This window comes from Cucurbita pepo, chromosome 3 (genome assembly GCF_057944985.1).
Source record: "Cucurbita pepo subsp. pepo isolate OVF chromosome 3, ASM5794498v1, whole genome shotgun sequence".
Taxonomy (NCBI): domain Eukaryota; kingdom Viridiplantae; phylum Streptophyta; class Magnoliopsida; order Cucurbitales; family Cucurbitaceae; genus Cucurbita; species Cucurbita pepo.
This window is the reverse complement of record NC_141800.1, coordinates 14,955,450-14,969,953: the sequence shown is the minus strand read 5'-3', so window position 1 is coordinate 14,969,953 and position 14,504 is coordinate 14,955,450. Positions and strand designations below refer to the sequence as shown.

Sequence of the window (14,504 nt, the reverse complement as noted above, 5' to 3'; positions counted from 1 at the left end):
TACCAATCTTGTCCCGAGTGCTGAAAGATGTTCTCTCGCAAATTATGCAGAGTTTTTTATTGATTAAACGTGAGGTTACAGAACTAGGGTTCATTGTTCAAATGATAAAATAGACTCGTGTATTTATGCCTAAATAGTTAATGAATTTCTCTATTATGGGGTCTAGCTTGTCTTAGCATTGAATGCAAATTTTAAAAGAGGCTTCACCAATGGTCCTATTTGTATCATATTAATAATTGACTCGAACATAATTTATGGCCTATTAAGAAATTTACCCAAACGATGAAAATTTGTATCATATTAATAATTGACTCGAACATAATTTTACTGGATCGGTCGTTCAAGACTTTTGGTCTCTACTCAGACGATGAAAAAAATAAGATCACTTCTTATGGACTTGCAGAAAATAATTCCGATCTACTTTATGGCCTATTTGGTTGTATAAGGCGCTCTGGTGAGATCTTTACAAACAAAAGAAATAATGTAATCGATTTGATAATGATCGAGTGACATTACTTCTTCGGCTCAAACCATACTAAGATTAACTATATGCATTTAGGCCTAGACAGAATCATATTTTCTAACTTCACCATTTCATCTCTCTGGCTCCAAGAACTTGGCCATTAAAAACATCGAACGTTCTACAATGGTTGCGGGCGTGCTTGGACAATATAAATGTCATCCCCGACGACGCAGCCTTCGACGTCCTGTGGGCAGGCAAACTTGCATTCCAAGAAATACCCAACAGAGCAAAGACGTCGACCTAGCTGCTTACGAAATTTCGGGTCGATAGACAATAGCTTTTTGCTGTAATCTACAGTAAAACGTGCCATTTGACCATCAGCAAGAACTCTTAGTTCTTCACTGAAGTTTGCAAAGGCCAGTGTTTGTACTAAACCATCAAACTTCCCGGACGAAAGTCGCCACGGCGTGCCACGGGCGCCAGACACTAGAGTTTCGCCAAGTCCACAGGCAATTTCAGCCTCAACATACTTGCCATTTTGGATGGTTGGGCTGTATGTGTGCAGAACAAATGATAATTCAGGAGAAAGCAGTTCTTGTACCAGTACTGCCATTAAAGCATCCTTCTGAGGTACTCCAGCAGCTCGTCTGCTTAGAACTGCTCTTCGAGTGTACAACGACGACCATACTTCGCTTACAGCGTTTCTAAAAACAGTTGGATCTCTCAAACTTACATTTGGAATTGACTCGTAAAGTCCAGCAGCTGACATGCCAGCCAAATCCTCGAGATTCGCACTCGAACGGACGATTAAGCGTGCATCTTCAGGAAATATTGTCCCTAAACTATCAATTATGTCTTGTGTCAATTGCAGAGAAGACACCAAGTCATGGAGTTGTTTGCAAAGTTCATCTAGTTCCACTCCTACTTTTGCTGTTTCGATTTGTTCCAAAATAGATATGAACTTTTCCATGGAATTAGTTTGAGTGAGTGCTAATTCCATAGAACCAAATGGAATCACTGCACCTGCAGGAACTCGAAACGCAGCTGGAATTTGTAGACTTGTAAAACCTGCCAACCAACGTCTGGTTATGTGTAATATAATAAAGTGCTGGAATTGAAATAATAATAAGTTTGGAATGAAATTTAGCCCAGCGCGTCGAAAATGACAATTAATGGAATAGAAATCCATTCGCTTCATCTTTGGGGGAGCAAATAAGGAAAACCTTTGATGTCTCTGAGAGTCTTTAAGCTCTAAGCCTACGGGTGTACAAGCCCAAGCCCATTGCTAGCAGATATTGTCCTCTTTGGGTTTTCCTTTTTGGGCTTCCCCCTCTTTGGGTTTCCTTTTTGGGCTTCCCTTCAAAGTTCTAAAATTCGTCTACTAGAGAGAGGTTTTCATACCCTTATAAGGAATGCTTCGTTCTCCTCTTCAACCTATGTGGGATCTCACAATCCACCCCTTGGAAGCGCAAGTGTCTGGCTTTGTACCATTTGTAACAGCCCAAGCCCACAGCAGATATTGTCCTTTTTGGACTTTCCCTTTCAGGCTTTCCCTCGAGGTTTTAAAACAGGTCTACTAGGGGGAGGTTTCCACACCTTAATAAGAAATGCTTTGTTCTTCTCTCCAACCAACGTGGGATCTCACAATCCACCCCCTTGGGGGCCTTGTGTCCTCGTTGGCACACCGCCTAGTGCCTGACTCTAATACCATTTGTAATAGCTCAAGCCTTCCGCTAGTAGATATTGTCCTTTTTGGGCTTTCCCTTCCAAACTTCCCCTCAAAGTTTTAAAACGTGTCTGCTAGGGAAAGGTTAAGGAACGTTTCATTCCCTCCTCCGACTGTTGTAGGATCTTACAATGGGACAGGTGCGGATTTTTCTAAGAAATTCATATACTTTCATGATGTAATTAACAGAAAATTTCCATATGCATGGCTGCCTCTGTTAGGACTTCATACCGGTTCATTAGAGGTGGAATATTACAACTCAAACCTAGTTTCTTCAAAGACAAATTTAAGGGAAAAAAATTAGATCCAAAATTTACCTTTATCAGAGATGGCAGCCAAAGAAGCCAAACGACCACAAACGGCAGCTTTTGCTCCTGCAATTCGAGCATCTGCATCAGCAAGCTGTACCACTCCAGAAGAAATTCCCTAGACAAAGTTCAACCATCACTACTTTAGAGAAAAATCGATATACAGAGACAAGAAAAAAAGGAAGACGTGTCCAACGTCCAAATGCCATCGAGGAACCGATTTGTCTACATTATACGACACCTGAGTCGGGTAGGGAGCTCCAGAGGCGGGTAATAAGGGGTCTTGCATACTGGACTTTTCAAAACTAAACACATACTCATCCGGAGCAGTTCTGGCAGGAAAGTTATCAGTGCTTGTATCTGATGGAGGATATATATGAACAGAAGTTGCCGATGCTTCCATCCTATACATCTCAACAAAAAACATAACACTTCGTTAAGCATCACCCTACAATCACCATGAATAAGAACATGAACCAAAAACCTTACAACCTCATGAAATTCCCGAGAAGTTTCTGCAGAACAGAAATTCTTTCGTCGTCCTCATATGTAACAAATACAACTTTTTCCTACAAAGCCGACACGCATTGTCGTTGATACTGTACAACAGCGTTTGAAAAAGGCACTATTTTAGAGAGGCTGCACTTACTTGTCGAGCCCTTACACCAAGATGAGATAAATGAGGTAGTTCCTGTAGTAGCACAACTCCTGTTATGTTGCTCCCAGCAGCTGTTATCTGCAAATCATCAACTTTAACAACATTTTATTTTATTTTCCTTCATGGAGGAGCATTCTAATACCATCAATATCATAAGAAAGAGGTGCAAAACGATAACGACGCCATAAATAGGGTGAGCGAAAGGGATATAAGCTTTGAACCTCTTCATCGCCATCAGCGTTGTTAACCAAAAGAATAACAGGCCCTTCTATGGATGTTGGAAGAGACCCTGGGACAATCCTCTCAACCTGAAGAAATACTCACAATTACAGATGCACAATGGTAAAAAAAAAAATCGACTTTAGACAAGTTACGTGCAATTTCCAGCATAGATGTGTGTTTTAACGTGTTAATATGATAGATAGATTGTAATGTTTGTGATGAGCCTCGCTCAACTTCATTACAAACTTCCTTTCAGTTCAAATACTTAATTCTTGTGAAACAAATAAACACATGAGCACCTGAACAAATGTTCCTTCAACAGATCCTGGCACAAGAACATCCCAACCCTGCGATCCAAGTGCGGTTCTGATTGCTTTCAAAAGAATCGTGCATAGCTTCGATACCTGAAAAATTACGCTAGAGTTTCCCAACAGACTTCAGCATCAACTCATGGTCGACGAACGGTAATAAAGAAGAACAGAATAAAATTACCCAAACCGTTATACCTAGCACGAATTTCAGCTTCAGTATATGTTCTCACGCTGTTTTCAGGGATCCCGAACGCTTTTCCAAGCATCTGAAATGAACGCCAATCACAGATTCTGCGTTACGTCATGCACAAGACAAGAAGAACCATATAATCCTCTACAGCAGTCTAAGACCAAGGTTGTATTTAAACGGATGGATATTCCACAGAAACTATAGCTATTTATAAATTTACTTTTGCCCGCAAAACCACACAGAAATAGATTGGTTGAGTTCATGGTTCAGCACATTACCATCTCATTAAGTAGTTCTTGTCGTGTTTATGATAAACAGATGTATTTGTACCTTAACTTTCTCAGGGAATATTTGAAGAAGCGCTTCAGAATATTCCTCAGTCAGCCTCCTAGTTCTATCAAGAGTAGCCTTAAGCCTCAATCCCCAAATAGTTGGGCCATCTTCACTTCCTTGATAAGAAAAATAACAAATTCATAAGGTGGTTAGCTGATCATATAAATCAAGTCAGTCATAGAAATGCAATTGATTTAGAGCTACTAAGCTTGAACACCTTAATATGGGTAAAGAGTCCTACATAATATAAATAGGAGACCCATATTTGTTAGACGTGTGTTAGACCTTGGTTAAGCACAACAAATACATATCCAACATTTATTGAACAAATCTAGTTGGATATGCATTCTTGTGATATCCCTCATCGGTTGGGGAGGAGAATGAAACACCCTTTATAAGGGCGTGGAAACCTCTCCCTAGCAGACGCGTTTTAAAAACCTTGAGGGTAAGCCCGAAAGTGAAAGCCCAAAGAGGACAATATCTAATAGCGGTGGGCTTGGGCCGTTACAAATGGTATCAGAGCTAGACACCGAGCGATGTGCAAGCCAGGAAGTTGTTCCTCGAAGTGGGGTAGACACGAGGTGGTGTGCCAACAAGGACGCTGGACCCAAAGAGGGTTGCATTTGGTGGGGGTCCCACATCGATTGGAGAAAGGAACAAGTGCCAACGAGGACGCTAGGCCCTGTATGGTAGTGGATTGTGATATCCCACATCGGTTGGGGAGGAGAACAAAACACCCTTTATAAGGGTGTGGAAACCTCTCCCTAGCAGACGCGTTTTAAAAACTTTGAGGGTAAAGCCCGAAAGGAAAAGCCCAAAGAGGACAATATCTGCTAGCAGTGGACTTGGGCTGTTACAATTGCACATTTGCTAAGCACAGTAATGACGTCAGACACGTGTAGATATATGATCAACAGTTGTTGGAACGCTTAAACTAAAGTGTTCAAAACTTTTTTTTTTTTTTTTTTTTTTGTACTTATTTGTCGAATATATATATATATATATATATATATATATATATATATATATATATATATATATATATATATATATATATTATAAGAGACAATTTCATTCATGATTGAAATTTACAAAAGGGATGTAATTTCCATGGTGCATACAAAAGACCTTCCCAATTTACAACAAGAAACAATAACTCCATTTCTGATCTTGTTAATTTTAAACAGAAAGAAGAAACCCATTCTTTTTTTATGCTATGCTAAAGACAACAATTACCTTCCCTTTCAGCGAGACCTCTCTCCTTCCAAGCACGAATCTCATTTACGATAGCCATGCACTCTTCTGGCTTCCAACCAGATAAGCCCAGCTGATGAGTACCAAAAATAAGGGCATCCAGTGGTTCATTCCAAGAGCTTACATTCTTTGACTTCACATTTTCTACCAGCATATCACCACCCCTTGTTGCCTCCATCACATTTATAAATCTAATAACATCAGTGATAATTTGAGACCATCTGAATAACTCAAATTTAAGCTTTTAGCCTTCTATCTAGAATATACCAGTGATACTGAACGAAAGTAATTATAGTGATGGTTAGAGAACATCGGACTAAATCAACAAAAAGTTTTCATTTGTAGGACTCTACGGCCTCTTCCAACTACGGCCAACCTTATCTCCAAGTCTGGTCGAGCGAGTATAAGTTATGTAGTAAACAGGCTCGCCACTTCACATATTTCCTAGGGAACTCTATAACATAAATTCTTTACAAGCAATTCAATTCACCATGTACTATAGGCCACTACAAAAGACAAGAAAAAAGGATCTAGGAAGCCTGAAAAATATGTACCTGCTAAGAAGAACAAACAAATAGTCCTCAAGCCCGATCTCACAAAGACGCCACTGCACTTGCACAAAAGGGTGGAAAATAAGAGCTGTTTGAATCCTAACTTGATTGATTTTATAAATAAATACTTTCAATTAGCTTACTTTTTGTCGCATGGCTATTGGTGTATCAGAAGCATCATTTCTCAAGCCACTTTCAAGACCTCTTATGAGTATTTCTCTCAAAGCATTTAATGATTGAATGGTTTTGAAAACCAGGGCAGTGCCTTGGTTTTGGAAAGAACTGCCCAACTCATCTGCAGCATCCAAGTTCTGGAAATAAAATACCATACGACCAAGGCCTATTAACCAATCTGAACCTTTTCATCAATATCCTTGAATTACAAGAAACAATGTCAATAGAAAAGTATGGAAAAAATACAATTTTTCTGAGTTTTCAAACCCAACGTTTTGATCCCTAAGGTTAGGGAAATTAGTTTTTTTTTGGTCCCTGCCATCAACTTCCCATTACTATAGAAAGTTGATTGGATATTCTTTTATTATATTTTCTTAAGTTGACATGACTTTTCTTTATTAAATATTATCTTTTAATTTTTTAAACTCAAATAAAAATAAATATTTTGATACCATTTTTTTAATTTCCTTCTCTCTCTTCTCTCTCTTCTCTCTCTTCTCTCTCTCCCGTACCCGTCCTCCTCTTTCCTTTCCCATCCTCTCCACTTCAACCAACCTTGTCGATGTCACCCATCATTGCCACCTCCCTTTGATCCAAAACGAGGGATCTCTCCCTCATTTCAGATCAAAGAGTGGTGACAATGATTGGTGACAGTGACGACGAGGTTGGTGGCTTCCCTTTGATCCAAAATGAGGGATCTCTCCCTCATTTCAGACCAAAGAGTGGTGGCAACGACTGGTGACAGCAACAACGAGGTTGGTGGCTGTGGGGGAGGATGAGAAAGGAAATAGAAAGGAAGAGAGAAAATACAAAGAAGAAAAGTTTTAATTTAAAATTGTCACGTTGGCTTAAGAATTTTTTAAAAAAAATCTAATCACCTTTCTATTAGCTACAATAATGTAAAACTAAAAGCAAGGACCACAACCGTTTTTCAACCGTTTTTCTAAGCCTCATGGATTAAAATGTCGAGTATGAAAACTCAGGGACTCAAATGCAACCAAACTTGAACCGCAAGAACCAAATTGCAAATTGCCGAAACGAAAGCTCATATGCATATGAGAAGATAATGTTCCAACTGATAGTATCTTCAACAAGAGTTAATAATTGCATCTAATATCAACAAATTTAACCATGAATTAAATGTTTAGGTTTCCTATTAAAAAACAAATTTAACAAGACAAAATATCACCTTTTTGCACTCCAAGAAGTAGGCAAGAGCCGACAAGCCATGTCCATCAACAGACTCCTTGATTGATTCAAGTTGTTCTGCAAGGCTGAAAATAGCACAAAATTCTCATTTGCAGAAAGAGTATTGGTATTGGATTTGCACTATAAACTGACTCAGCATAGACATGTTACAGGATTTCAACGAACTTGTTTAAAGAAGTGAAAAGACATCTTAACCCCAAGATGAAAAAACTTTTACATTGAACTTGTGATATCCCACATTGGTTAGGGAGGAGAACGAAATACCCTTTATAAGGGTGTGGAAACCTTTCCCTAGCAGACACGTTTTAAAGCCTGAGGGGAAGCCCGAAAGGGAAAGCCCAAAGAAGACAATATTTGCTAGCGGTGTGCTTTGGGCCGTTACAAATGATATCAGAGCCAGGTACCGGGCGATGTGCCAGCGAGGAGGCTGTTCCCCGAAGGGGGGTAGGCGAGGTGGTGTGCCAGTAAGGATGCTGGGCCCCGAAGGGAATGGATTTGGTGGGGGTCCCACATCGATTGGAGAAGGAACGAGTGCCAGCGAGGACACTGGGCCCTGAAGGGGGGTGGATTGTGATATCCCACATTAGTTGGGGAGGAGAACGAAACACCCTTTATAAGAGTGTGGAAACGTTTCCCTAGCATACGTGTTTTAAAGCCTTGAGGGGAAGCCCGAAAGGGAAATCCCAAAGAGGACAATATCTGCTAGCGGTGTGCTTGGACCGTTACAGAACTATTCTCAAGGATTGTAATAATTTCTAATCAAGTTTTAATTTGACAAATTGAGCATTGAAGATGTAGCCTATCAGTCCAAAAACGGTGTACATGCATTTGATATCAATACAAGATCACAATAACGCATAAGAGAGAGATAGAGAAGGGGGGTGAATACCCATCCCCATTCTAAAAATAATGTGAATTCTTATAAAGGCACAACAGTTCTTATTACTACTTAGGCTGTCAATGTGAAAGTCCGCCTTGATGATAAAAGATATGATCTCAAAGATTTGGCATGGATCACTCTTGAGCTTTTCTGTAATAAAAATCGTCTGATTTCTGTACATGCTTCATTTTATTGTTACTGGACATAACTTCCTAATACATTGTTGTCCTCTATTACATCCATGAGATAAGGAGAAGATATGGAAGATATGCAAGCCACAATAAGTGGGAAAGTTTTTCAAAAATAATTTATATAATGGCCCAAGTCCACCGCTAGCAGATATTGTCCTCTTTGGACTTTCCCTTATGGGCTTCCCCTTAAGGTTTTTAAAATGCATTTGCTAGGGAGAGGTTTCCACACTCTTATAAAGAATGCATTGTTATCCTCCCCAATCGATGTGGAATCTCAGAATCCACCCCCTTTCGGGGCCATCATCCTCTCTAACGCTCATTCCCTTCTGCAATCGATGTGGGACTACCCCCCAATCCACACCCCTTCGGGGCCCAGCGTCCTTGCTGACACACTGCCTCGTGTTCACCCCCCTTCGGGGCTCAGCCTCCTTGCTGGCACATCGCCCGAATGTCTAGCTTTGATACCATTTGTAACGGCCCAAGCCCACCACTAGCAGATATTGTTTTCTTTGGGCTTTCCCCTTTGGCTTCCTCTCAAGGTTTTTAAAACACGTCTGCTAGGGAGAGGTTTCCACACCCTTATAAAGAATGCTCCGTTCTCCTCCCCAACCAACGTGGGATCTCACAGTTTAATTGTTAAAGCTTGAGTTATACTCAAAGAGGGAGATCTCCAAGTTCCTTGAATTTATTTAGATATTTTACTATATTTTCTTCAAGTATTTAATACTATTTTCATTTAAATTTTCCAACTCCTATCAAATTGGTGTGGTTGCATCGATTTTAGCCATAGATGACAGAAATATAAGCAGCTTGAATGCATGTAGTGAAAAGAAATATGCCAACTAGTACATTTCATATATATATTACAGTACATGCAGCACATCAAACATAAATATCTAAGAAAAACGCGATGAAGAAAGGCAAGTAATGGGATTCCTTATCTGACCTCCCAGCATTGAAGAAATCTTTCAATTCTTGGTAGAATATTTTGAACTGCTCTATAAAGACTTCACTATATTCTCCAGGGTTTTTGGTTATCCTTGTAAGCATTGCTTCTGTGGCAAGTAAGTCCTCTGGGCCAGCATTGCGATGAAGCTTGTTTTGTATTGTATGTTTGATTTCTTCCTGAAAAATGAAACTTCAGTAAAAAAACATATAAATTGTACTCTCCAATGATCCAATAGGAATCACTAGCGAAAGAAAAATCTATCTTACTCTGACATTGAGAGGTCTTCAAAGCATTACCTTGAGATCATGAGGGATATCGATCTGATGAGCAATATCTCGTATACGTGTTAAAGGAACAGATGCAGTAAATTCTGATTTAATAGACGGCAAACATGGATGAATTTTTCGGACTATGAGAGATGCCTGAATGTGAAAAGAAAAGAAAACAAGTTTTAGATGAAAAAAGAGATCAAAACAAAGAAGCTAGTAGTAGAAGTAGACCACCTGGGGAGAAATATCTTTCCTGGACAACGATCGTTCTAGTTCGCGAAATATAATCCTAGAAGTTTCAGCATGCCTATCTGGCCAGTGATGACCCCCATCTTCAAGACAAGGGATTTGACCTGTATTTATCCACTAAACAAGAACGATCTTGAGAATATAGGAGTACGGAATAAGAAAAATGATTACTAAAACAAGATATTGAAGAGAACCTTAAGGTAGATAGCAGAATATATCAATGACTCCAGGCACTCCTCAGCGTGCACATTTTCGACTAATAATTCACGCACAAGTTCAAGCTGCACAAGTAAAAGTTGGAGAATATATCAGGAGGATAGGTTTTGATAATTTTGTCAAAATGAAGTACATAGTGAATTCTGATCCATGCTAAAATTTTAAAGGCCAAAAGTACATCAAATGACTTTCTTTTCTCTTCATTAGGGTCGGACTACGAACTAAAAGTTCGTTAATAAGATCCTTTGTTTTATTCTTGTAAAAAGTGGTATTTTCTTCGTTGGGTATACTGAATTAGCTGGTCTGTCAGCGGCTTAAACGAACCTTTTCTCTTCTTTTTTCTTTTGAAAGAGACACTTACCTATAAATCGATTGAAATTACTAGAAGCCATCCTAATTAGTGTTAATCACAAAGGGAAGTATAGCTATCAAATGCATTAAATAGTCTTATCTCATTTTCAATCACATAACAAGGCTCACTCTTCTTAAGCACAGATATGTACCTTAGCCACTCAACGGTGGGTGAGCTTTAGACTCGGTGTGAGCTCTTGCTCATCCTTATCTCCATCACACTACTCTCCCTACTAGTTAAACCTAATAATCTAGTCACCACTCGGACGACACTTCCCAAAAGTTAAACTAATGACTTACAAGATCAAATGACTTATAAAGGCATTAAAAATGTACCCAAGGCTGACAAGTTGTTCATAAGGATGTTGTACTTGGCTTTGCTCCTACATAGGACCAGCAACTAATGTATTTACAGAGCCTAAAGGATAAGCACTCTAACAAGTAAGAATCTCATTCTTTGTAATTGATTAAACACACGTAAACAGACACATATCCAACACTACATTAGAAGCCAGGTTGGTTTCAAAGAAATAAAACAAGATAGACTAAAGAAAGGCATAAAGATCATCAGACATACACATCTATCAGCCGAACTCGAAATAAAAAGAAGAAAAAAAGACGGGTCTGTTAAAATACCTTTCTCCACCAATTCCTGGCATTTTTATCTCCTTCTACCAACTGTAGAGCTAACCCCTCAAGACCAGAAGTGTCCCAAATCCCCTCAGGTTCCCGGTTGGGGTTTACCAGATTCCCTTTCCACTGCCCAACAAAAGGACTGGCCTCATCTTCTACCAAAGGCCCATTGCCAGCTTCAACATCCCTGTCCTTTTCATCTCCTTCGTTGATCCCCTTCACATTAAAAGGGAACATTTCATCTCCTTTGTTGACCTCTTTTGCATCCAGTGGCAACGTTTCATTTCCTTCTTCGATTCCCTTTGAATCAAAAGACAAAGTTTCTTCTCCTTCATTAATATCCTTTGCATCCGAAGGCAAGGTTGTTTCTCCTTCAGCGATCTCCATTGTATCTGAAGGCAAGGTTGTATCTCCTTCAGCAATCTCCTTTGCATCCGAAGGCGATGTTTCATTTCCTTCAGTGAAATCCTTTGCATCCAAAGGAGACGTTCCATCCCCATTAATCTCTTCTGCTTTCAGGGGCAACATTTCATCTCCTTCACTAACCTTCTCTACATCCAAAGGCAACATTTTATCTCCTTCACTAACCTCCTCTACATCCAAAGGCAACCTTTTATCTCCTTCGCTAACCTCCTCGACACCCAAAGGCAACATTTTATCTCCTCCACTAACCTCCTCGACACCCAAAGCCAACATTTTATCTCCTTCACTAACCTCCTCGACACCCAAAGCCAACATTTTATCTCCTTCACTAACCTCCTCGACACCCAAAGCCAACATTTTATCTCCTTCGCTAACCTCCTGTACATCCAAAGCCAACATTTGATCTCCTTCACTAACCTCCTCTACATCCAAAGCCAACGTTTTATCTCCTTCGCTAACCTCCTGTACATCCAAAGCCAACATTTTATCTCCTTCACTAACCTCCTCTACATCCAAAGCCAACATTTGATCTCCTTCACTAACCTCCTGTACATCCAAAGCCAACATTTTATCTCCTTCACTAACCTCCTGTACATCCAAAGCCAACATTTTATCTCCTTCACTAACCTCCTGTACATCCAAAGCCAACCTTTTATCTCCTTCACTAACCTCCTGTACATCCAAAGCCAACATTTTATCTCCTTCACTAACCTCCTCGACACCCAAAGCCAACCTTTTATCTCCTCCACTAACCTCCTCGACACCCAAAGGCAACATTTTATCTCCTTCACTAACCTCCTCGACACCCAAAGCCAACATTTTATCTCCTTCACTAACCTCTTCTACATTCAAAGCCAACATCTCATCTCCTCCACTAACCTCCTCTACGTCCAAAGGCAACATTTCATCTTCTTCACTAACCTCCTCTACATCCAAAGGCAACATTTCATCTTCTTCACTAACCTCCTCTACATCCAAAGCCAACATTTTATCTCCTTCACTAACCTCCTCTACGTCCAAAGGCAATATTTCATCTTCTTCACTAACCTCTTCAACATCCAAAGGCAACATTTCAACAGCCTCACCAGTTTGATTCCATTGATAAACTGAGCTAAATTTCCCTATCTTAGGCAGATGGAGAACCCGGTTATCTCCAGATTCCCACAACACACTCCCATCCTTTCCCACAATGACGAACTTGAACTGGACTTGCTCATCCCCTCTAAGCTCTAGATCGCAAACCCACCCATCCTCACTCCAATTCAGAAGAACACAATTCTTCCAAGAGCCCAATTCTTCAGATGACCCTAGAATTGCTACAGACTCCCCAAATTCAACTTGGTGAGCCAACCTCACCTTCAGAAGAACCTTCCCGCCACTTCCCAGTTCCCCAGTCATCTTTTGCTCTACATCTTCCCTGTTAAAAACCAACACCATTTCGTGATCATCGCATTAATCGGGTGAAGCAATAAAAGAACACCTCAAAAGATAGTCCACTTAACCTGATAGTTCCTTGAGAAGCAGAGGAAGCCCCACAGACGACCTGCCTGCTATGATTACAAAAAGAAGAAAGACACCCAGGTTCGGAAAAAATAGTCAAATGAAAAGGGTTTTTACGGCACTGCAGCTGGTGATGGTGGTGGCAATTCAAAGTACGTGGGAGTGGGAACCTATTACACAAATGAATATGCGAAGAAGTTATAGAACAATGCGGAGCGCGAATAGAACCCATTATTCCTCCAAGGAGCGAAGTGCCACTGGTATCACTGCAGGCATTCCCAACTCAACATAGTTAATTGCTTCAAGCGAGAAAGAACAGAAACAGAGATAGAGAAAGTGAGTTAACTCGAGATTGTACTTCCGAGTTCGCAATGGATGGAAGATATTTTATAATTATGAGGCAATCAATCAATCAATCTCCAGATTGAATGTGGCAATGAATCGCACCTTAGCCACTGAATTTAACAAGAATTACGAAACTGATGATAATTATACAATTTTTTTCATATAAAAGACAAGGCAATAAGCATACAGAAGACAGAGCTAGAAGCCAAAGGCGAAAAGACGCTTCCCAAAATCCCAATCCGTCCACTCTTTGTCTGAGGCGACGCATGTGCTTAGACGTTGTTTTTCCTTCTGGAGCGGATGATGAAAGAGCTATGAACCGCAAAATCAATCCGCAGCCTTCCAGAAATTTTTGACACGATATACTGATTTAGAAAAGGGGAAAAAAACGACTTTTGGACCTTTTTTATTTTTTTTTTTTTTTTTTCGGTTGACAACACTGCATCACACCCAAAAAGAATCGAGCTACATCTGAACTAAACTTGGAGATGAAAGTCTTCTTTTGTTTCTCGACAATGAAGTAAGACTAAGCTTATGAGCTTATTATCGTAGGTCGGAACAAGTTGATAGGATCCCCTTTTTTCCGTCTCCATGTCCCTCCCTTGTGGCAGCATGAAGGCGAAAAAAAGGAAAGAGAGTAATGGGATTTCTCTCTCTTTTGGCATAGCGGGCTCAGCAGGAGGCCTGCACGATGGGCTGTTTAGGAACTAATTGAGAAAATCGGAGGAAATTGAGCGGGAGGAAGGAGGAGATCTGAGACCTAAAACTTCTCGAACATTGTAAGTATCCATTTCGGATTCCTTATGTAAACATGCTTGTATGGTTGACTTGGATAAACATGAATGAGCTAGTAAAATAAGTTGACATTTGACTATTCTATCGTGTTTTATTGAGACTTTGTTAAGATAATTGACTTGCTTAGTATACGAGTAAACGAGTTAGGATCGTTCTTCGACCCTAGAAGTTTAATTGGGTAGATAGAGCTACATTTTCCCGAGTTCAGTAGTAAGTTGTGATAGGTTCTTGGATGAGTGTTGGACGGTGAGATTTAGTTTCCCTAATTGATGATAATAAATAATATACTTACGAGTACAACAAG

The 14,504-nt window shown here is 40.0% G+C and overlaps 1 protein-coding gene across 9 annotated transcripts; it reads right to left on the bottom strand.

Moving 5' to 3' along the window:
* Nucleotides 1-368: 368 nt before the first annotated feature.
* Nucleotides 369-13,753, bottom strand: LOC111789616 (phosphoglucan, water dikinase, chloroplastic). 9 transcript variants are annotated; one of them, XM_087122228.1, is made up of 21 exons: nt 13,593-13,749; nt 13,407-13,515; nt 13,063-13,326; nt 11,141-12,977; nt 10,132-10,218; nt 9,923-10,054; nt 9,716-9,841; nt 9,417-9,595; nt 7,380-7,464; nt 6,160-6,327; nt 6,020-6,072; nt 5,448-5,656; nt 4,209-4,327; nt 3,884-3,954; nt 3,677-3,794; nt 3,377-3,463; nt 3,147-3,233; nt 2,990-3,066; nt 2,727-2,901; nt 2,507-2,615; nt 369-1,531 (listed from the first exon to the last, which is right to left on the bottom strand). In XM_087122228.1, the coding sequence occupies exons 3-21, from the start codon at nt 13,290-13,292 to the stop codon at nt 642-644; spliced, it is 4,839 nt and encodes a 1,612-aa protein (XP_086978354.1). In that variant the 5' UTR covers nt 13,293-13,326; nt 13,407-13,515; nt 13,593-13,749; the 3' UTR covers nt 369-641. The 9 variants fall into 9 exon arrangements, with proteins under 9 accessions (XP_086978354.1, XP_086978355.1, XP_086978357.1 ...); XM_087122229.1 differs by having other exon boundaries at nt 13,419-13,515; XM_087122231.1 differs by having other exon boundaries at nt 11,141-12,397; nt 12,482-12,977; nt 13,063-13,753.
* Between the last annotated feature and the right edge of the window lie 751 nt (nt 13,754-14,504).